Source organism: Staurois parvus, unplaced genomic scaffold (assembly GCF_062004578.1).
Source record: "Staurois parvus isolate SC_StPar_1 unplaced genomic scaffold, SC_StPar_1.0 ptg000061l, whole genome shotgun sequence".
NCBI classification, from domain to species: Eukaryota; Metazoa; Chordata; class Amphibia; order Anura; family Ranidae; genus Staurois; species Staurois parvus.
Window position 1 is genome coordinate 9,349,908 of NW_028317857.1, and position 22,845 is coordinate 9,372,752.

At 42.9% G+C, this 22,845-nt stretch overlaps 1 protein-coding gene across 5 annotated transcripts in view; it reads right to left on the reverse strand.

Moving 5' to 3' along the window:
* Nucleotides 1-22,472, reverse strand: part of PFKP (phosphofructokinase, platelet) — a 134,908-nt gene extending 112,436 nt beyond the window's left edge. For 2 of the 5 annotated variants that reach the window (XM_089668726.1, XM_089668723.1), the window contains exon 1: nt 22,174-22,472. In XM_089668726.1, coding sequence (XP_089524852.1) covers nt 22,174-22,258 — 85 coding nt within the window. In that variant the 5' untranslated portion in view covers nt 22,259-22,472. The remainder of the gene's footprint in view (nt 1-22,173) is intronic. The other 3 variants (XM_089668725.1, XM_089668722.1, XM_089668724.1) reach the window with 3 other exon arrangements.
* Nucleotides 22,473-22,845: the final 373 nt, after the last annotated feature.

The window sequence follows — 22,845 nt, forward strand, 5'->3', positions numbered from 1 at the left end:
GCTCACCTTGTTGTTTGTTTTAGTAACCTGGTTCATTTTCTTCTACATATATTAACTCATCTCAATGCATGATCTTCTAGGAATTTACATGCACCCATTATTATGCTATTAGGACATGTAGTGTTTCTGAGCTCTAGAACTATTTGATAAGTGGAGATAAAGATGATGGACATGGATAGAACTCAGGCAACCAATCAGGTTTCAGTTCATTGTAGTCAGAGCAGTGACTCATAACCTGATTGCAGTGGGTTACTGCACTTTGTGAATTGTTTTCTGCCTTCTTGAGCGTGAGCAGAAAATATCAAGGCAACACAATGAATGTTGTGTATACTAGGTAACTATGGGACAAGCTTTCAGACTTTCATAATAAGATTATGAGATTTGTAAAAAGCCATTTGCCTCATTCACAACAGCAACAACACGTACAACCGACGCAGAATTCTTCTGGTGGGCACCATATGAAACGTGCAGGTGTCCCTGCAGCCACAATAGTAAAGTATGGAAAAACCTAATCGTCTGTTAGAGCAACTGTTCTTCCTTCAGACACTAGCAATAGGCCCGATGTATAGTATTTCAATTAATATTGAGTGTGAATAAAAGGTACAGCTTTCTTTAAACTTTTCTACAATACTAAGGTAACAAAGAAAGGGGGTGATCTCCTTCTGTTGTCATATAAAAACTTATAGGGGAACTTCACACCAGCTTTAATACCTTCCCCCCCACTGCTCTTCCATGGCGCCATTGTTAAAAATCCATCACATGCTCAGATCTTTGTACCCTCACTACCTCCTAGGCTTGCCACAGTACACATTCCCAGGAGGCAGTTTTAATAAGGGTGCATGCGTGCCGTGCGACTCTATGCATGCACAGATACAGCACTGCGCTCTGTCAGTGACTGTCACTGTGTGCATACATGAACATCCCCGGTGTGTGCGCAGACATACTGTGGGTCTCTGCTAGGTCTTGAAAAGACTCAGGGTTTTTCACCCTAATACATTCTATGCATAAAGGTAAAAAACCTGTGTGCAGCAGCCCCACCAGCTCCCTTAATATTCACCTAAGCCCCATCACAATCCAGCGATGTGCTTGAGAGCCTTGGCTCTCAGGGAACGCTCCCTCCTCAATGGCTGAGACAGCAGCAGGAGCCATTGGCTGTCAATTGGCTGTCAATCACAGCCAGTGAGCCGATGTGAAGAGAGGGGTTGGGGCCGAGCCAAGGCTCTGTGTGTGAATGGACACACTGGGCAGCGACTCAGGAGCGAGCCTGATTGGGTGCCTTCATAGTAAGCTGCTTGCTGTTGGGGCACTTAGCAGGAGGTAGGGGCATGGAGTGCCAGCGAGGAGGATCAGGGCTGCTCTCTGCAAAGCCTTTGGTAAGTATGACAAGTTTATTTATATTTTTAACATCTGCCTTTAATATCACTTTAAAGTAAAAAACCTTATTTGTCACAGACTCCCCCTTATGTTTACATGAGCCCGATGTTGATCCAGAGGTAAGAATGAGAGCTGCGGCTGTTACAGCTCTGTCCCTCCTCACTGGACAGATTGATTAATGCAAAAGGAGCAGTTGGCTCTCACTCCTGTCAATCAAATCCAGTGATGAGAGAGCAGGGGGCGAGGCCAAGTCAAGCTGTCTATGTCAATAGACGCAGACAGAGAGGCTCAGGAGCAAGCCCACATGCGTGCCCCCATGGAAAGTGGTTTTCCATAGGGGCACTGGGCGGAGGGGAGGAGCCATGTGCGCAGGCGGGGGACCCAAGAAGAGGAGGATTGAGGCTGCTCTGTGCAAAACCATTACACAGAGCAGGTAAGTAAATATAATATGTTTGTTAAATTAAATTAAATAACCTGAAGCTTTAATATCACTTGAAGTCACTCGCCTCAGTAGCCAAAACCAGAAGTGTAGGGAAACGAAAAAAAAAAACTTTCAGAAAAAATTAAAAAGGTTTAATATCCAATTATTACAACACTATGGGTGGGCATTAGGATGAGCCTAAGTTTGAAAAATGAGTGAAGAACCACTTTAAAGTGGTTGTAAAAGCTCAAGGGGTTTTACCTTCATTCATTCTATGCATAAAGATGTTTTTTACTTTCTGTGTGCAGCAGTGCCCCCAGTACCTCTAATACATACCTGAGCCCCATTGTGATCCAGTGATGTGCACGACAGCCTCGGCTGTCCCGGGTCTGTGCCTCCTCACCGGCTGAGACAGCAAGCGGGAGGCATTGGCTCCCACTACTATCAGTCACAGCCAGTCAGCCAATGAAGAGAGAGGTGGGGCCGGACCAAGTCACACTCACGGAGCAGAGGCCCAGGAACACGCATGCTCGGGTGCCCCCATAGCAAGCTGCATGCTATGGGGGCAACCAACAGAAAGGAGGAGCAAGGAACGCTGGCTGGGGACCCGAGAAGAGGAGGAACTGGGCTACACGTTATTTTACCCTTGGGTAACCCTCTCATATTTAATTGTAACAGTACTGTGTCCCTTTATACTGTAAAGCGCTGCACAAACTGATGGCACTACATAAATCCTGTATAATAATAATAGTTCAGTGTGATGGTCAGGTTTCCACCAACATTTGGCCATAGAGTGTACAAGTGCAGTGGCGGTGTTTCAGTTGTATCTATAAAAGGTTACAATTTACAAACCAGCTCCTCACAGTTAGGTATAAATTTAGTGACCAAACATATACTGATATGATCGTTCAATTGTTCATTTGCATAAAGTGTTCAAAGTGAACAAAAATCTTTAACTACAAACCCTCCATTCAATGGATTAAGGCTGTATTCACACTTGAGCGTTTTGTAGCTTGAAACTGGAAAAAAAGCTCAAACTTAAAAAAATCAATTGTTCTCTATGGTGCCTGTTCACACCTGATTATGCACACAGGCACCATAGAGAACAATTGAGTTTTTAAATTTGAGCGTTTTTGGAGCTTCAAGCTACAAAACGTTCAAATGTGAATGCAGCCTTAGTGAACTTTCCACCTATTTGGACACTGAGGTGATCAGCTATGGCGTCATTTTACTAATCATTTCTCATCCAGTAAACAAATGTTTGCATGTGTGTCAGACAAGCGACCATAATACAGATTGATTAAATGATTGGTTTTAATAGATTGTTTCTGCATTGCTCAATATTTGAATCGATGTTGAATTGCATGTTTGCACTCGCACCTGGGTGGACCGTAAATTGATTTGATGCATGAAAACCTTAAGCCGATAAATGTCGTTGAGGAGGGTTTTCAGCAGGCTACAGACAAGTCAAAAGCAAAATGAAAATTCTTGTCGATCATCAGATTGTTTCTTTTTAGCATCAGCTGGGATACGTGATTTTTGTGCCGTAACTGAAACTGCCTGATCCAACGGACGGGATTTTTTTTTAGAAAAACGAAACAAATAATGGCACAATTGTATGCGCCATTTATGATTGACAGAACGTTCGGTTTTTGACTCGCCTATGGCCGGCTTTACTGCACTGTCTGTTGTCTGGAAACCACATTACGACAATGTTATCAGAAGCAGACTGCATTTCCTGTTACAAGCTAAAACATTTATGGAGCACTTATTCTTCCTTCTAGAGAGTCAAACGAAAAACAGGCAGTAAGCAGTGTTAAAGGAGAGGTACAGCCAAAGCTCTTTTGGCTGTACTTCTACAGTGGATCACATAAGTGCAGTTCTTTCTGCACAACTGCGGACCATTTTCAGCTGACTGAGGGCTGAAGCCCGCTGTCAGCTGACACCACTCAGCCAGTTCAGGCTGGGGAAAGATCCTGACTTTAAAGTCGGGATCCACCTGAGAGTCTGGAGCGGCACCTGGCTCAGCCTCTTAGAGAAGTGCTGAGAGCCTGAACCAGCCAGCCCCTGCACAGCCTAGTGCTCGAGTGAGTGTGGGGGGAGGGGCAGAGAGAACAGCGGTGATTGACAGTCATCGCTCTCTGCTCAGAGCGGCTGTGAGAACTCAGTGATCAGCGGTCATGAGATCGCTGAGTTCTCAACCTTAGTCCGGCCATACATGGGTTGATTTTCAAACGATTTCTCATTCGAAAATCAGACCTAAGAATAATCGGTCGATTTTCACTCTCTGTTAGTGGGGCAATGGCACCGGACGATTTTCGTGGTTCCTCCCCATTTTGTTTATCAGGCATGCTGGAAAATTCGTAAAAAACGGATGGTTTTCGAAAACATCAGTGGCACCATTGGATTACAGAACGAACAATGCTTTCAATTTTCGATCGAAACATCGTTTGGAATTTGACCCATGTATGGCCTGCTTTAGAGCCGGCGGGGAACAGATGCAGCATCAGACCAATGCTGCAGCCACCTAAGTAAGTATGATTGTTTTGCTTTTGCTCTGTCTTATCTCTAGTCTAATCCTAGTTTTATAACCATTGCTGTGTACATTTGTTTGTTTTTGTTTTTTTCTGTATTCTTTTTTTGTTTCGCACAGAGATTGTTTCTTTTAACATTCTGCTATAACTTTGTGAAGTAGTACTGCTTGGACCTTGAAGAAGGGGACATACCTCGAAAGCTTGTCCTGAAAATTGTATGTTAGTGCAAATAAAAAAAGTAAAAAAAGTATCAGGGACAGTATTCGATTGTTTCTTTAAAAAAACACAATCCCATACTTTCCTTTTACAGTAGAACTAAAGGCAAAACCATAGCCAAAATAGGAAGTGAGAGGAAATCCCTGCAAATTAAGGGAATTTCTTGGGGCCCCCCAGGTCACCAAATCTAGTGTTCCCATTGGAAGATTTCCCCTCCATTACATCTGGGGGCAACCCAAAATCTGGGATTTCTTTTACTTTCACTTTCGATGATAATGGTAGAAAGGACAGAGAGGGTGAATCTCCCTAATGGGGGTACAGACTTCAATAACAACTGACAGGTGCTCTAATCTATCTCCAATCTGTCCAAAACAAAAAAAAAAAAAAGTTTTGCCTTTAGTTATATATTAACATTTTCATATTTATAAAGGAGTCGGGTTTGCCTATTTTAATACAATTGGCAGCACTGCAAATTTGATTATAATATGGGATCTATATTCATGCCTAATAAACATTTATTGGGTATTTTCACAAGGAATTTACAGGTTAATCAATAAGTCATGTCGAAGGGTAATCCTAATTTGCATAAATGGTGGATAAGTCAATAGCATTATGGGGTGGCAGGTCATTTAGAGCAGTGTTTCTCAATATTTTTTCAGTCAAGGTACCCTTTAAAATTATGGACAGTCTTGAGGCACCCCATTTTAAAATGGGGTGCTTCAAGACTGTCCATAATTTTAAAAGGGCACTCCATTCTAAAATGTTAAAAACTATTCCAATAGTTTTATATAACGCAGCAACATCCACACATGTAGGACACCCAACACTGGAGGTGATTTATTCTTCCAAAGTAAATACACTTTTGCACGCTGATAACGACTAGTATTCCAGTGTTTCTCTTCTCCCTCAGTTTTTCTCCATCACTGAGCTAATGTGACCCCAGCACTGATGGAGAGGAGGGCAGGGGAGGGTCAAACTAGGATGCTGTGCAGGCAGCTGACATCCTCCTTATCAACTGATGATGTCATTGGTTGTCAGGATGGCGGCGGCTAGAAGGTCGTTATGATGCACAATGAAAACCTGTGGCTTTGTGTAACTAAAATGCAGGCTTGTTCCACCCGCTGGCTTGTATACAAGTTTTGGGCAATTTCTAGACATTTTGCAAAGGCACCCCTGAAGAAACCTCAAGGCACCCCAGGGTGCCTGGGCACCCTGATTGAGAAAGGCTGATTTAGAGGACCAAAGGAAGCACATCTTATCATGGAGACATTTTTCCACTTGTTGAATGGGTTCTGACAATCAAAGCTGACCACATATTACAGTCTGATTGGTTATTGTATCTTAGTATAAGCCTGTGGGGGTTTTTTTAGGGACAAATAATGGACCCCACTAATTGGAATTGGGGTTGATTTAGTAAAACTAGAGAGTGCAAAATCTGGTGCAGCTCTGCAAAGAAACCAAACAGCTACCAGATTTTTTAATCAAAGCTTAATGGAACAAATTAGAAGCTGATTGGCCACCATGCAGATCTGCATCAGATTTTGCACTCTCTAGTATTAGTAAATCAACTCCATTACGTATATGTATTGACATATGTATATTTTTTTATATTCAAGCATTTTGGTGGGGAGATGGAAAATGCACCATGCTTGACATTTTTACAGCTGAACTCTGATCACAAAAATTGTCATTTAAATATATCCTCAGTAGCCACAAGGGATTAAAAAATCCACATTGTGTGCATCAAATGCTATTTAAACTCCAGATATTACCCTGTAAAGGTAGCAGTGGCATCTACAGAGAGTAGAGATGTGGAATGGACCCAGCAGGCTCCACCCACTACAGGCTGCCTACAGAAAAATACTAGAGCGGCAGAGACAAGACCAGTCACCCTGCACAAGGGAAGAGAGCAGCAGTGACTGGTCTTTATTACAGGAAGCTTCTGCGGAGAGGGGAAGTTTCACACTGGATTACTGGAAGGAATGCTCAAAGCACATATAGGGGTTGATTTACTAAAAGCAAACAGACTGTGCACTTTGCAAAATGAAGCTGCACTCTGCAAGAGCAGCTGCTCCAGAGCTTAGTAAATGAGTAAAAGCTTTGCCGACTTCCATCATCCAATCATGTGCAAGCAAAATGCAGGTATTTTTTTCATTTTCCTTGGATGTGATTGGGTATTCTTTGCAAAGTGAAGCTTTACCTCATTTACTAAGCTTTGAAGCAACTGTACTTGCAGGGTGCAATTACTCTTTGCAATGTGCACAGTCTATTTGCCTTTAGTAAACCAACCCCTAAGCTTCAAGTAAGAATACACGTGGCTCTTGTATTTAGACCAGGGTTTGTCAACCAGGGTTCAATGGAACCTTGGGCTTCCTTCAGAAGTGGCTAAGAGTTCCTAGAGCAATTAGCAATTTCTGCCTCTTAGATGAGTAACCACTCACACCAACAATTTTTTTAGGGGGGATTCTTCCCAATGACCACACATGTAAGGAGCATTCTTTCCACTGACCATCACACTAATGTACCGTGAACTGTATATACAATAATTATTAGCAGGTATTCCCTGAAGCCAAAGTGTTATTTCAAGGGTTCCTCCAGATTAAGAAGGTTGAAAAAGTCTGATTTAGACAATATTTGCTTCTCTCATACAGGCTTTAAAGCTGAACTCCGAGGAAAGAACAATCCTCCCTTGCAGTGGGGATCCCCCTACCATACAAGGGTTAAATGCTTGTTTATGCCTCATGTACCAGGGACAGGACTCCCTCCATGCTATGAGACTGGCCCCTGTAGCCTCTTCTCTACGGTGGTCTGGCAGCTGTAACCACTCTGATATCATTAAGTACAATGCAGGGTCATTAGCCCTGCATTGTATGTGAGGATGCCAAGGGAATGCCCACAAGCTGCAGTGTCATGGCTGTTGGAGGAGTATGGGATGTGGTGAGAAAAGTCCTTGATACTGGTACCCTAGGCAAAAATGAACAACTTACTCTTGCAATGTGGGAGGAGGGATATTTCTTTTCCATGAAGTTCAGATATAAACCCAGGACCCTGCATTCAGTATATTTGGTCTCCCACAGTATACAGGGCATAGAAATGCAATTATTTTAGTAAATATAAACTGCTAAGTACTTTTTCTCAGTTAGAGCAGTCTTGTGACTTCTATCAGTGTCCAGCAGAGCACTGGTTAAAGCTTGCCGGATGAGTTTTTATTTTGCTCTAGGAGGATGCAGAACCCCTGACCTCTGTCTGGACAGTGCTGATTGGCCCTGTGCTGATCACATGCACTCTTCCAAGAAAAAAAAAACCTCTCTAGCAATACACATCAGACTGAGCATGTGCATAGTGACTCCACACGATATGTCTTATCATGAGGGGCACTGGAAGAAGGGGAGGATCAGAGAAGTCAGGATCAAACAGCCTTTTACACAATGCAGAAGATTAACCCCTTAGGTTCCACTGTGAGTATAACAAGCATGCTTTACTGCATATACAGACTGATTTTACTGTTGTGGGTTTAGTAACACTTTAAATGCTTTTATGGCTTATGGTTTCTGTTAATAATTAGGTATTACTGACAACTTTTTTAGAACCTTGCTGTTGGTGATTTTTGGATAACGTTTTGGGGCTCTTGCATATATCCTTTCAGGTGGTGCACAGTTCTAAGCAGTTTAGAAAATGAAAATCTCTTAAAGTCAAAATGCTAAAGAAATGAATAAACAAAGAAACTGTGCCATCCATGGCCTGGATTACCATCTGCTTAGATCTGATAAAACTGCGTTCCAGCTTATCCAGTCACTGTTTCAATAAACCTCATCCAATTTTTATTAAAACAATTTTATGTTAATCCACATTTCTGTATATTACTATCTAAAGTGAACAGACCATGCAATCAGACGCTGTTATCTGTGGCTAGTTATAGCTGTAGTTGTGCTGTAGCTACAGTAAATCCGGCCATAGATGGATCGAATCTTGGCTGGTCCAGCAGGGACTGACCGAGATTTGATCAATCTATTGGCGGGCTGATTGTACCCAAGTCGATCCATCAACTGACTTGGGTACAACCAGCCTGTAAGATTTTTAACATGCGATTACTGCTGGTGGCTCTAGCCGCTAACAGAAGTTGTAGTCTGCCAACCGAGATGCACATTTGCATATTCCCATTTTTCCAGCGCATCAATGATGTCTACACTTTACTGTGGGACCCCAACACAACATCGCTGTGGGAGGCATTCCTCCATCAACACTGACAGTGCTGATGGGGAAATCAAACGAGTTTCCTTCCCTCCACCCAAGCTGGAAGGAAAGAAAATTGTTTAATCTATGGCTTTCCTAGGGCCCCTTACACACAAGTCTTGTCGGTGAACAGGTCCCCTGCTGAGTTGGAGCAGAACAGCACAAATGTCACTTTTGCGTCTCTTCAGTTTTTTGCTGCAGAAGCTTTTCAGACCCATAGTAGATCTATGGGTGGCCGGATGTACACTGACTTGCATCTGTTTCTGTCACATGTCATATCTACAAAAGGATGCAATCCTTATCCATTTTTTGTTCCAAGCCTGGAAAGATTTAGAGGTATTTGGCTGTAAATGGATGCACGGCCATTCATACATGGCTGCCCATACATCTACATGGAGCTTTCGTTCAGGTCCAACCGAAAAACTGACAGGTTGACCTGAATGGACTGCCTGTGTGAAAAGGGTCTATTAGGCTAGGTTCACACCTATGCAAGTTGCGTTTGAAACGTTTCTGCATTGCGGTTTTGCAGTTGTGTTTTGGACACGTCTGTTCCACGTTTATTATGCGTTTTTTTCTTGTTGCTAGGCAGATTTAAAAGCAAAACGCATCAAAAACGCAATACATGCTTTTCTGCAACGTTACCATTGAAGTCTATAGAACCAAAAACGCAACTTTTTGCATTCAAAAGTCCCTGATCCTTTCCAAAAAACGCACTGGATGAGAACGCACGGATGGGAACCTGTCCCATAGGAAATCATGTTAAATGGACTGTACTGTGTTTCTGCAAAACGCTGCAGAAATCGCTTAGGTGTGAACCTAGGGTTATACATGCCTGCCAACAGATCTACATGGAGCTTTCGCTCAGGTCAGCCTGAAAAACTGGCAGGTTGACCTGAATGGACTGCCTGGGTGAAAGGGGTCTATTAGGCTAGGTTCACACCTATGCAAGTTGCGTTTGAGACATTTCTGCATAGAGTTTTTACACTTGTGTTTTTGAAACGTCTGTGCCACATTTTATATGTGTTTTTTTTTTCTTGTCGCTAGGCAGATTTAAAATGCAAAACACAGAAAAAACGCAATACATGCTTTTCTGCAGCGTTTCCATTCAAGTCTATAGAACCAAAAACGCAACTTTTTGCGTTCAAAAGTCCCTGACCCTTTCCAAAAAACGCACCGGGTGAGAACGCACAAATGTGAACATGTCCCATAGGAAATCATGTTAAATGGACTGTACTGTGTTTCTGCAAAATGCTGCAGAAAATGCTGAGGTGTGAACCTAGGGTTATACATGCCTGCCCACAGATCTACATGGAGCTTTCGCTCAGGTCAGCCTGAAAAACTGGCAGGTTGACCTGAATGGACTGCCTGGGTGAAAGGGGTCTATAATAAAATATGATGGGTCACAAGGGGTTTCAGCACTCTGCACTTCAGCCCATTACACCGAACAAGCCATGCTGTGCAGATATACTGAGCTGTGTTTAGCGGACTCTATATTGCCAGCAGACATAAGGGCGGAGAGCAATTCTTCCATTCCATGTACTAGAAGGACAGAGGAAGAATATTCTTCTACACGTAGAGGATAAAAGGTCTATTTTTAAGCTCTGGCTTTCTGGTTTATTTTTCCCTACAGGCTCCGATGACAAAGCATGCGCCACCCCCACAATGCAATCTCATTTCTAAATATGCCAGCCTGCAGTCCGGGTGACCTTGCATGGTTGTACAGAGGACAAGCACCTGATGCTCCATGACTGTCAATGCATCCTTGTGTCCCCGGAGCTGCCCTTCCTCCACTGATCAATTCACCTTCACATCACCGCACTCAGATCCTCCCAGGCATGCAATCAGATGAATTTCTTTTTCCATTTTCCCAGTTCAATTGCACATTCATTTCAGGCTCCTGATATCACTGTTATCGCTGTGTCTTTCTTTCTGAGCACTCATTTTTTTTAAGAAGGGTTTCAGTTCAGTGATGGTTCCGTATTGCAGTCTCCATTCACGTAAGATATGAATAGTAAGGGAGCTTTCTGTAGTAAAAATGAAAGTGACATATGTGTGGTTTCAACATACAAGCAGTTTCACACGTTAACGGACGTTCCAGAGAAGATTTTTATCAATGTATAAAGTTTTGTAAATACTTTGTTACAACTAATAAAGTAATAGTGCAGCGCTAAAAGGTATATCATAAATAAATCAGTACAAGGAATCAATATTATGAATATAGGTATGAATAACTCCAGAGGGTGTCCAGTAACTAAATGTGCATTGAAGGGAACACTCTGGAAGTGCAAAAGAGTTCAAATAGATATGATCATAGTTCAAATAATCATCAAAGATTGGGACCCAGGTGACTCCGTTATTCCCAGTTATATATGATTCAATACTCCGGTGAAGTGCAGGATATAGGTAAAATGCGCACTCACCAGATGCGCATATATAAAGCGCGTTGTGTACGGTAAATGATGGTCTGTCAGGGATCCCTTCTAGGGTGGTACCGGATACAGCCTGGGGTTAGGTGACCTTCATCTGAATTACAGGATGGTGATAAGCCGGAGGTTCCCTTTAAGAGCTGTATTGATCAACCTCTTCCAGGCACTGGAATGGTCACCAAGGAAACTCTGGCCAGCTCTGCTGTAACTCGCCATCACATGGAGGTCACCATGACGCAAAGCCAGGCAGGACACATTTATAAGCCATAGGAAAAATCTTATTCAGGAGCATTCCTCCAAGGAGAATGGCATTGATGATATTCTCAGATCATTTACATACACCATACCCGAGGGACTGCTACGGGAGTTGTCGCTACTACAGGGATCACCACACTCTTTGGGGTCCCATGCTGTTTATAATGAACGCAGGGGTTTGCTTGGCATGGACACTTACAGGACATCTTGCATTTTTTCTCACTTAGGCTAAGTTCACACACTAGCTTTGTCAGCAGGCATTAGACAGGCGTTTGGGAAGCGTTTTTAACGCTCCGCAAAAGCCTATGAAAATTCTACACATGGCAGCACACAGTGCTGTTCACACTGAAGCGTTAGCGTCGTGTCATGGCAAAATTGACGCCTCATGTCCAGTCAGGGAGTCAGGAGGAGTTGAAGTCTCCCATTCAAGTCTATAGTAACGCTCCTCAAATGCCTGGCAGGAGTTTGTGGGGCGTTTGCGAAGCGGTTGCGGATTATTTGCGGAGCGTTAATACCAATAAACTTCATTATAGGCATTTGTGATGCGGTTTTAACGCTTGGCAAACGCCTATCAAATGCCTCAAAAACTCACATAGGGCATTTGGGGAGTGTTTGAGGAGCGTTAAAAACGCTTCCCAAACACCTGTCTAATGCCTGTCAAACGCTATAGGGGTGTTTGGCAAGAGTTAGATTATTAGTCAAGTGTGAACGAGTCCTAAGCCTGGGTTCACACTGATGTGTTGCGGCATATCGTATGTGATTTGTACAGGAACCACACTGCATTCCTGTGCATATCACATGCGATTTCTGTGCGGTGCAATTTGAACCATACATTTTGTATGACTCAGATCGCACCGCATCCGCACCAAAATAGTGCAGGCCCTTTTTTTTGTCCGCACCAGAATTGGATTGCATGGGTGTCCACACCCATACCATCCGATTCTGCATATCGCACTGCGTTTTGCGAACCAATTTCAAGGTGTTGTTAACTTAACATACACACCCAAAGTGGTTCGCATGGACGGGGAGCGATTATGGTACGTTGTGTAAATTGCACAGAAACCAGTGCGAATTCCGCACCACATCAGTGTGAACCCAGTCTAAGGGCCAGTTTGCACCAAAGCATGGTGTAGGAAACCTGCGTTCCATACGTGTTCAAAACGTACTGCAGATCTGCAGCAGGTGTCAATGTGAAACCCCAAACGCAGGTTGAAAATGCACCATTTTTGCCTGGACCAGATCGCATGGTATAGAAATGCCATGCAATTCAGTTGCAGTGAGTTTCCAAAAGTAGTGCATGCACTACTTTAGGTGTGGTGCGGTGTGGTGCGATTTCAGCCCTATCAAAATGAATGGGCTGAAATCTCATTGCACAGAACTTGCTTGTTAATTTCACAGAAACGCACATCACAGCCCTGTGCTATTTCCAGTGTGAACCAGCTCTTATTCACAGCAATGCACTACAATATGGGTACACTGCGATTTATATGCGGTTTTAGGTGTGCTCCCACTGATTTCTATTACATTGTGCATTTTCATGAAAGCACATCAAAGTTCTGCATGCTGCACCTTTGATAAGCTCTTAGAAAATGCACAGTCTAATAGAAAGCAATGGGAACCACATGTAAACCATGGATATAATTGTGCTGCGGCTGAACCGCAGCACATCAGTGTGAACCTGCGATTGTGCATAGAGAGTTCTCTGAATGAACACCCACACGAACGTTAACACAGTGTGCTTGTTCTTTATGGCGTAATCTACCCCCTCCACAGGTGCATATGTTTTACTTCTATAGCCGGCCATACACTGGCCAAACAAAGTGGATGGAGGAATTCCCCCTGCATGGATGCAGTGGCACCTGCCATTGTCAGAATACAATAATCAGATTTAGAAACAATTTCCAACATGGGCAGCACAGTGCCTAAATGGTTAGCACTTCCACCTGGCAGTACTAGGGTCATTGGTTCGAATCCCAACCACAGCACCAACTGCCTGGAGTTTGCATGTTCTCCCTGTGCCTGCGTGGGTTTCCTCCAAGTACTCCGGTTTCCTCTCACACTCCAAAGACATGCTGGTAGGTTAATTGGCTCCTGTCTAATTTGGCCCCAATATGTGTATGTATGAATGTGAGTTAGGGACCTTAGACCGTACACCCCTTGAGGGTTAGGGACTGATATAAATGTACAATATATATGTAAAGCGCTGCGTAAATTGATGGCACTATATAAGTACCTGAAATAAATAAATAATATCCCTTCAAGAAGAACAAACAATCAGCTTCTGTCGAGCAGAGACTGCTACACGCCGATCAAAATTCACCCAGTTCAGCCGAGACCGATCAAAGTACAGCCAGCTTAAGGGGATGCATTCCAAGGCCAGAAATTGAAGGGCGATGGCCCCATAGAAGTCTATGATGATGTAGTCAAATAGATAAAAATGTTCACAAATTAGGTTTGTCACATTGTTTAATAAAACTGTTTTCTATTTCTATTATTTTACTATTTACATTACAACCAGTATATCTATATTTAATCTCATCACACTCACAATCAACCGTATTTATCATCAATGTCTCACAATCAATCGTATCTATTATCAATGTCTCACATTCAATCATATTTATCATCAATGTCTCACAATCAATCGTATTTATCATCAATGTCTCACAATCAATCGTATTTATCATCAATATCTCACAATAAATCATATTTATCATCAATGTCTCACAATCAATCGTATTTACCATCAATGTCTCACAATCAATCGTATTTATCATCAATATCTCACAATAAATCATATTTATCATCAATGTCTCACAATCAATTGTATTTATCATCAAAGTCTCCCATTCAATCATATTTAATATTATAGTATTACAATCAGCCATACTGCTCTACATTTGCCTGGTGCTATGAATCATTTTCCCTATACTGAGGCATGGTGGGCATTTTTCATTCACTGGGGGTGTCAGGGGGTATGATGGCGGATCGCAGCAGATTCTGAGACCTTGAAATGTAATTAGAGGTGAAGATGAGGATGGTGATGCTGCTACCCAATACAGCTTCCTCCCATAACGTATGAGTCAGAGGAAGCCCTGCAAGGACTCCCATCTACGCACGTACACACATCAAGAGCCAGTTGGGAGGAGGATGAGGGTTGGGAGGGGTTGATAGGAGCACAGACAGAATGGAAGGCACACAGGCGACATATGTGACATGCTGGCCAGCACCTGGAGCATCATGACACTCCTACACTATGACACTGCAACTATTCATCACTAATTCTTCTATACCATGCAAAGATCTAACCACTACAACAAAGCCACAGCACTTTATAGCAGCATCAATGGTCATATTAAAGGATCCATCCACCCAAAAGGTACATTTAGTGCACTGACTCATCCCATAGCAATCCTCATCCATCTCACTCATCCTGCTGCAGGGAAAGTCTCACTCATCCTGCAGCACTCATTATTTAAAATGAATGAAAAATCAAAAAGCAAGAATGAGAATATCTAATAAAGGCCAATGAGTGAAACTGGGAACTTAGGTTAGGAAATCACATCAGTTGGGCTCCCATGGTGTAAAGGTCAGTGAATGACAACCCACAACTGTGATATCAGTTTTTGGTTGATAGACACTTTAGGGGAGATTTACTAAAACCAGGGTGGATAAAAATCGATGATTTTAAAAAAAACAAATTCTGATTTTTTAAAAATTAAAACCAGGTTTTTTTATTTTAAAAAATGTATTTAAATAAAATGCTTTTGGAGTAAAAATCTAACTAAAGATAGTTTTCTATTTAAGATACATTAATAATTGAGTTTATTCAGCATGACATGGAAGCTTAGTTATGTAGCGTGAGGCTGCATATTCTAAAATAGTTACATTTTTGGTAAACTCATTCAGTGAATCCAGGCTCTGCAAGCTAAGATAACATGCACTGCATTCATGCAATCACACAATTTCACAGTAACCATGAGCAAAAACATGAAATGAAAGAATTTGAGTAGTTCTCCAACTATGTGTGATTAACCTAAAATCGGTTCTGTTTTACTAACCTGGCAGCTTATTATTCTAAAAAAGAAACATTCATTTGGTTTGCAAATATTAAAGATTCTAACTAACAGCCAGAATGAGTCGGATTCTTTACATTTAAAGAGCACCTGTCATTTTAGATCCATCATGGCAGCACATGTTAGCGGGCATCCACTAACCTGTTGCCGCCACGTCCCTCATCTTGTTGTGTCACTGCCACATCACCAGCCGTCCCGTTAAAGTGAATGGGACTGTTGGTGAGTCAACAGCGGGTCAGAGAAGGAGCCACTGTGGGACAGAGATGACAGGTGCTCTTTAAAAATTATGCTTTAAAATCGAGCCTTTTCACTAGTGATTTAAATCAAATCCACTCTGACTAAAACTGGTGCACACACAATCTGTGTATAGTAACCAATCCGCTTCTAGGTTTTATTGTCAAAGCTTAACTGAAAAAGCTAAAGTTAGAAATTGATTGGTTACTATGCAGAGCTGTACTAGATTATGTGTGCTCCAGTTTTAGTAAATCTCCCCCTTTATTTATTTTATTTATTTCAGGTACTTATATAGCGCTGTCAATTTTACGCAGTGCTTTACATATATATTGTACATTTAAATCAGTCCCTAACCCTCAGGGGGTGTACAATCTAAGGTCCCTAACGCACATTCATACACATACAATTTAGACAGGAGCCAATTAACCTACCAGCATGTCTTTGGAGTGTGTTAGGAAACCGGAGTACCCGGAGGAAACCCACGCAGGCCCTTTAGGCTACTTTCACAGTGATCCGTAGAAAAAACACGGCCAAAACATATATGCATTTTTGCCACGTTTGGGTTGCATTTTTTTACAGGACATATGACTCATAAAACATACCAAAATGCAACACAGGTGTGTTTTTGATGGGTTTTTACAGCGTTTTCCATTGATTTCAATGGGAGGTGTGTTTTTGGTATGGCTTTTTGACCGCACGAATGCAGCAAGCAGGATTTTAAAATACACACTGGACCCACAACAGATCAGTGTGAAGAGTCCTTTAGGAACACACAGTCACACATTTTTCTTCTGCATTTTTAACACAAAGCTGAAGAAAACTAAAGATCAGTGTGAAAGCAGCCTTAAGCTTAAGGCTGGCCATAGATGGGTTGTTTTTTTTATTTTTTTTGATCAATCAGCGAGCTGTTAAAAAAAAAAAGAACGACTTCCCCCTTCCACCTTCAATCCTCCTCGCTGCGCTATTATATTCTGACAGGGGGGACGCCTCCACTATCAGAATACACTGATCAGTGCTGCAAACGATTGGCTGCAGCACTGATCAAATACACATTTTCCAGTAGTCCTGTTTGAGTAGAGGTTAATAGGTCAATTAATCTTGAACAGGAGGGGACATAGATGGATTGAAATTTGGCAGATCCCCTCTGAACCAGATGAATTTTGATCCATCTGTGGCTGGCTTAGGATAACAGCCTGTGATTATAACCGTTTTAATAAAGTAGTTTGTTGAAAAAATAAGGACAGTTGCATGACAGAGATTTAACAAAACTAAAGCAGATATCAAATAATATTGGCCATAGCCACCATGCAGATTCCAGATTTGTATAGGTTAATAATAGCATATACCAAACTGGTTTCCATAGGCAACAACTATATACAGTATATATGTTTTATGTCTTCATTATGGGAAATAGCGAATGCAAAGAAAAGGCAATCTGCCTTGTTTGCTATGAAGTCAGTGCACACCACTACTTTGCATGCAGAACTATTTTCATTGCAGCATGTTGCAACGCCACTGCAGTGGATAGAACTGAACAAAAAGGTCACTGGTGATATATGAATAAAGTTCTAAAAAAAAAAAAAAAAAAAAGTAAAGAGCAAAAAAGTTCTAAAAAAACAAAAAGTAAACAGTGCGATGCACTGGGATCAGCGCATTGACACTTTTGCTCCCGGTGCACACCTAATGGTTGTCTGGTTCTATAATGAAAAATATCAAGTTCTGGTATTGAGCGGGGATTTACTAAAACTGGTGCACAGAAAAATCTAGTGCAGCTCTGCATAGTCACCAATCAGCTTCCAGTTTTTATTGTCAAAGCTTAAATGAACAAGATGAAGTTAGAAGCTGATTTGTTACCATGCACAGCTGCGCCAGATTCCGTGTGCACCAGTAAATCAACTCCAGAGGATGTAGTTTATATATGTACCAATTGTGTTCAGCATATGAATTCCTTTTTATAGCTATTTATGTTTTTATTATATTTTTAAATATAATGTATCTTTTTATCAATATTTACATTTCTAGTTTTTAATTTGATCAATATTTACAGATCTATTTTTTTTAGCAATATTTACATATCTGTTTTTTTAGCAATATTTACATATTTATTTTTTGCATTTTAATCAATATTTACAGATCTATTTTTATCAATATATACATATAGATAGATAGACAGATAGATATATATAAAAATAAATCAGTATTTACATATCTATCTTTTATTTAGGCAATATTTACGTATCTATTTTTTATTCAATATTTACATCTGTTTTTTATAAATATTTACATATCTATATTTTTTTAAATTTTAATCAATATTTACATAGATAGATATAAAACATTTTTCTCAATATTTACATATCTAGTTTCTATTTAGTCAATATTTACATATCTATTTTTTTATTCGATATTTACATATCTGACCAGGAACAGTGTCCAGGAAAAGTGACAGAGGCTAAGTGGAGGATTCTTACATTGGTCACATAACATAAAAAGAAAAACCTGTTGCTGCAAGTATGAAAGTGCCTCTGGCAGTGTGACATTGTGTCCTAACCTTGTCACTGTCACTTTTCTGGACAGCTTGGCCAGCGCACAAATATAAAGGAATGTGAAATGACAATTGGGAACCCATATACTGATCGCTGTCATTACGTGTGTAAACCACAAGCAGTTATAATTCAATATTGTTCAGAAAAGTGATTATTTTAAATGTAAGTCTGTCTCCTTCAAGGAATGAATGCGTTTGGGATCATTTACATTGTTCCATTTTAACAAATGAGTTCCGGTTGCTCTGAAACATACGTGTCATGTCTGCTCCCATGTCAGTGCTGCAGTGCAGTGCATTTTGAAAAATACAACACGTTCATTTTTTCTGCATTTTAGTGCGTTGAGAGGCCCATAGAAGTCCATGGTAATGCATCAAAGCACATTTAACAGCATTTTTAAGCACTGCCAATGGGATTTAACAAGCCTTGGTCAATAGCTATTAACCCTATCCACTCCACATTATAAATAAAAAATGCACTGAAAATGTGTATTATTGCACAGTCAATGAACAGAGAATACACATACTAATGCATTAAAATGCACCTACTTAATGCAACTAGAAAAAAAAGGCACCTCTGCGCACACATAGATCTAAATGGTCGCTCAATATTATCAAAATATCAGCAAAAGAACATAATTAAGAAAGTAGTATAGTGGTATGATCAGTGTGTATTTAATGCGGGTTCATTTCATCTTCAGGATTGTGTCATCACCTGGCAGACATGCTGAGACTTGTAGTACCACACAGGACAGAGAAGTGCCTGTTGCCTGGCAGAAGCAGTAGTAATGGTAGTTGGTGGTAATTGCAGGCTTTTGACATGGAGGCAGACACAGGCCGTGAGTGGGAGGTGAAGAGGGAAGGAGGATGTGAGCAATGGCTGGATTAGTCACTGCATGAAAAGCCCGCAATGCAGCAGCATGAAGACAGCACAGCTCTGCCTGGGATCCGCCTCCTCCTCCTGTCATAGGTGACCCGTCTCCACTACTACCATCTTCACAGGGACTTCCATGACTAATCAGGACCCCTAATGCTGTCATATCTCATGCAGATGTCAGTGAGACCCCCCCACTTCTCTATGGTGGGGAGGCAGCACTGACAGGATGGTGCCAAGATCTGGAGGTGATTCTGATGGTCATGGCTTTCATGAATCCCAATCACATGTCTGGGCACCTTCCCAATACTGCATCCTTTACCCCTGATGATCAATGAGTATGAGGACGGCATCCTATACACCTGATAACTAATGAGCCACCGTGCATGACTGCCATTTCTCTGATTGGACTGCTAAAAGGTCATCTGTCTGTCTATGGTGGCCAAAGCTGGATATACAGGTGGTCCCTGTACTATATATATATATATATATATATATATATATAGCTATATAGATAGATAGATCTATATATATATATAGAGGGAAAGGGAGATAAATAACATTATTTATATATATATATATATATATATATAATTATTATTATTATTGTCATAAATGCCTTCCAGACCTGCCCATACTTCCCCAGCACTTAAAAGATTCATCTATTGTAATGCCGGCCATACGCCCATTGCTTTTTCATGCAACTGACAATTCGATCCGACAGCTGGAAAAAGGTGGTACACAAGGTATGTTTGCCAACATCAATTCCATCGCTTTCATATCAAAAGTTTATTCAAAATATTAAAAGAAAATCAAAAGTGTTCCCAGATCAATCAGTGGTAACGTACAGAACAGATCAGAATGGTACAACCTTCCTGGGATCGATTTCATTGATTCATTTCCATAAAATGGGTGGAAGGCAATCAAAATCATTTAAAAAAATAAAATATCGATAATTTCTAGGTTGGCGGGATGGGTAGGTAATTTAGTGTTCTCCATAGAGCCAGTACTGCTGTCACCGCCCCACGTACAGGACAGAGGACCAATGCTGCTGCCATTAAGTCGCAGAAGCATCCTGCCAAGTAGGCACAGGTGGAGGCCAATCACATTAGCAGTAGAGTACAGGACATGTCATATACTGGGGGGAATTCATCAAAACTGGAGGAGGCAAAACCCAGCAGTGCATGACAACCAATCAGCTTCTATCTTTCATTTCCAAGCCTTAACAGAACAAGCTGAAACTAGAAGCTGATTGGTTGCCATGCAAATCTGCTCCAGATTCTGTCTGCTCCAGTTTTAGTAAATTTCTCTCACTGTACTATAAAACTGTCCACACACTATGCAACCAAAGTGCACAATCTCCTTTAGATCTACTAAAATGATGTAATAGGAAGACAGACCTAAATGAAGCATTCAATCTTGATCCAATCAGGCATGTCTTCGCAATTCAGAACTGATGGTAGATCTATGGCCCCATTCATATCTGCGTGTTGCACTGACACCTTTTTTTGACTCATTTTTCCTGCGATAATATAGGGCAGCCTCTTCACTTGAATGGGCTGCCCCCCTATGTGCAACAAATGTGCCAAAAGAAGCCCCCACACCTTTTCAGCCAGTGACCTTTGTGCGCTTTTTTACCATGTGTTTCTTAGCTGCGTTTGGGTTGCTATTAGTGAGTGTGACAAGTGTGTTCTGGGAATGCATGTAAAAACGCATGTTTCTGTCCATGTTCCTGGAACGCACAGGTGTGTGTCAATGATTGTACAATCAGATTGTACAGTGTAATGCCACCATTATACAGAGGATGGAAGAAGTGGGGAAGATCCAGGACAGTCCTTGGCATAGATGGCAGAACACCAGGGCAGCCCGAGGGCAGGATGATGAGCATGGGATGTCATTGCCCCTGGAAATGGAAGTCTATAGCAATGCAGAGCACAGGGAGCACGGAGGCAGGCCAGTATAGGGGTGCAGGGTGACAGGCCAGTATATATGTGCAGGGGGCTGGGCCAGTATGGGGGGTGCAGGGGGACAGGCCAGTATGGGGGTGCAGGGTGACAGGCCAGTATATGTGTGCAGGGGGCTGGGCCAGTATGGGGGGTGCAGGGGGACAGGCCAATATGGAGGTGCAGGGGGACAGGCTGGTATATGGATGCAGAGGGACAGACCAGAACTGGGGTGCAGGGGGACAGGCCAGTGTGGTGGTGCAGGGGGCCGGGCCAGTATGGGGGGTACAGGGGGACATGTAATATGGAGGTGCAGGGGGATAGACCAGTATATGGGTGCAGAGGGACAGGCCAGAACTGGGTTGTAGGGGGACAGGCCAGCATGGAGGTCCAGGGGGACAGGTCTGTATGGAGGTGCAGGGGGACAGGCTAGTATGGGGGTGAAGAGGAATAGGCCAGTATAGGAGTGCAGGGGGACAGGCCAGTATGGGGATGTAGGGGCTCAGGCCAGTATGGAGGTGCAGGGACACAAGCCAGTATGGGGCTGTAGGGGGATGGGCCAGTATGGGGGTGCAGGGACACAGGCCAGAATGGGGCTGTAGGGGGACAGGCCAGTATGGGGTGCACAGGGACAGGCCAGGGCTGTAGGGGGACAAGCCAGTATGGGGGTGCAAGGGGACAGGCCAGGGGGTGTAGGGGGACAGGCCAGTATGGGGTGCAAGGGGACAGGCCAGGGGGTGTAGGGGGACAGGCCAGTATGGGGATGCAAGGGGACAGGCCAGGGGGTGTAGGGGGACAGGCCAGTATGGCGGTGCAGGGACACAGGCCAGTATGGGGCTGTAGGGGGACAGGCCAGTATGGGGTGCACGGGGACAGGCCAGGGGGTGTAGGGGGACAGGCCAGTATGGGGGTGTAGGGGGACAGGCCAGTATGGGGGTGCAAGGGGACAGGCCAGGGGGTGTAGGGGGACAACCCATTGACTAGGGTGACATTCCAGCTAGGGGGTGTGATGCAGGACCCACCATCCCAGGGTCCATCCTCTTACCTTGGGCATCCCCTCCGCTGGTCAGCACCCCGATGGCTTTCCCGGTTCCGGACAGGTTTTCAAAGAACTTCTGTGGCTGAGCCATGATCGCAGCCCTTCTTCCTCCTCTCGGTGATCAGTCGGTATATACAGACAGGGCTCACCCCGGGCACTATGCTGTATGCGGCTCAGTCCTGTCCTCCTCCATAGACTGTACAGTGAGCAGTGATGCGGAGGAGGAGGAGGCCGGCAATGCTCTGATCTCCCCGGCTTGCTGACACTCCTAAAGCTCAGCAACACAGCCACCGGACCACGCCCCCGTCACCTACAGACACGCCTCATCTGTCACTGCCATCGGTGTCTGTAGATGGCGGGGGGAGGTGCCAGGGACGTGATTGGCACCCATACCGGGAAGTGAGCAGTGGGCGGGGCTTGTAGTCCCCGGAGGCTCCTTGTAGTCAGCTGTAGCGGGGTGTCAGGGTGGAGGAGGGTGACATGTCCTCTGTTATCTCAGCTGAGATGTGCAGAAATGTCTGACTGAGGAAAAATGGCGAAGGTGCCCTGCTGTGTACATACACTATATTGCCAGAAGTATTGGGACCCCCCTCCAAATCATTGGATTCAGGTGTTCCAATTCCCCCCATGGACACAGGTGTATACAATCAAGCACCTAGGCATGCAGACTACTTCTAA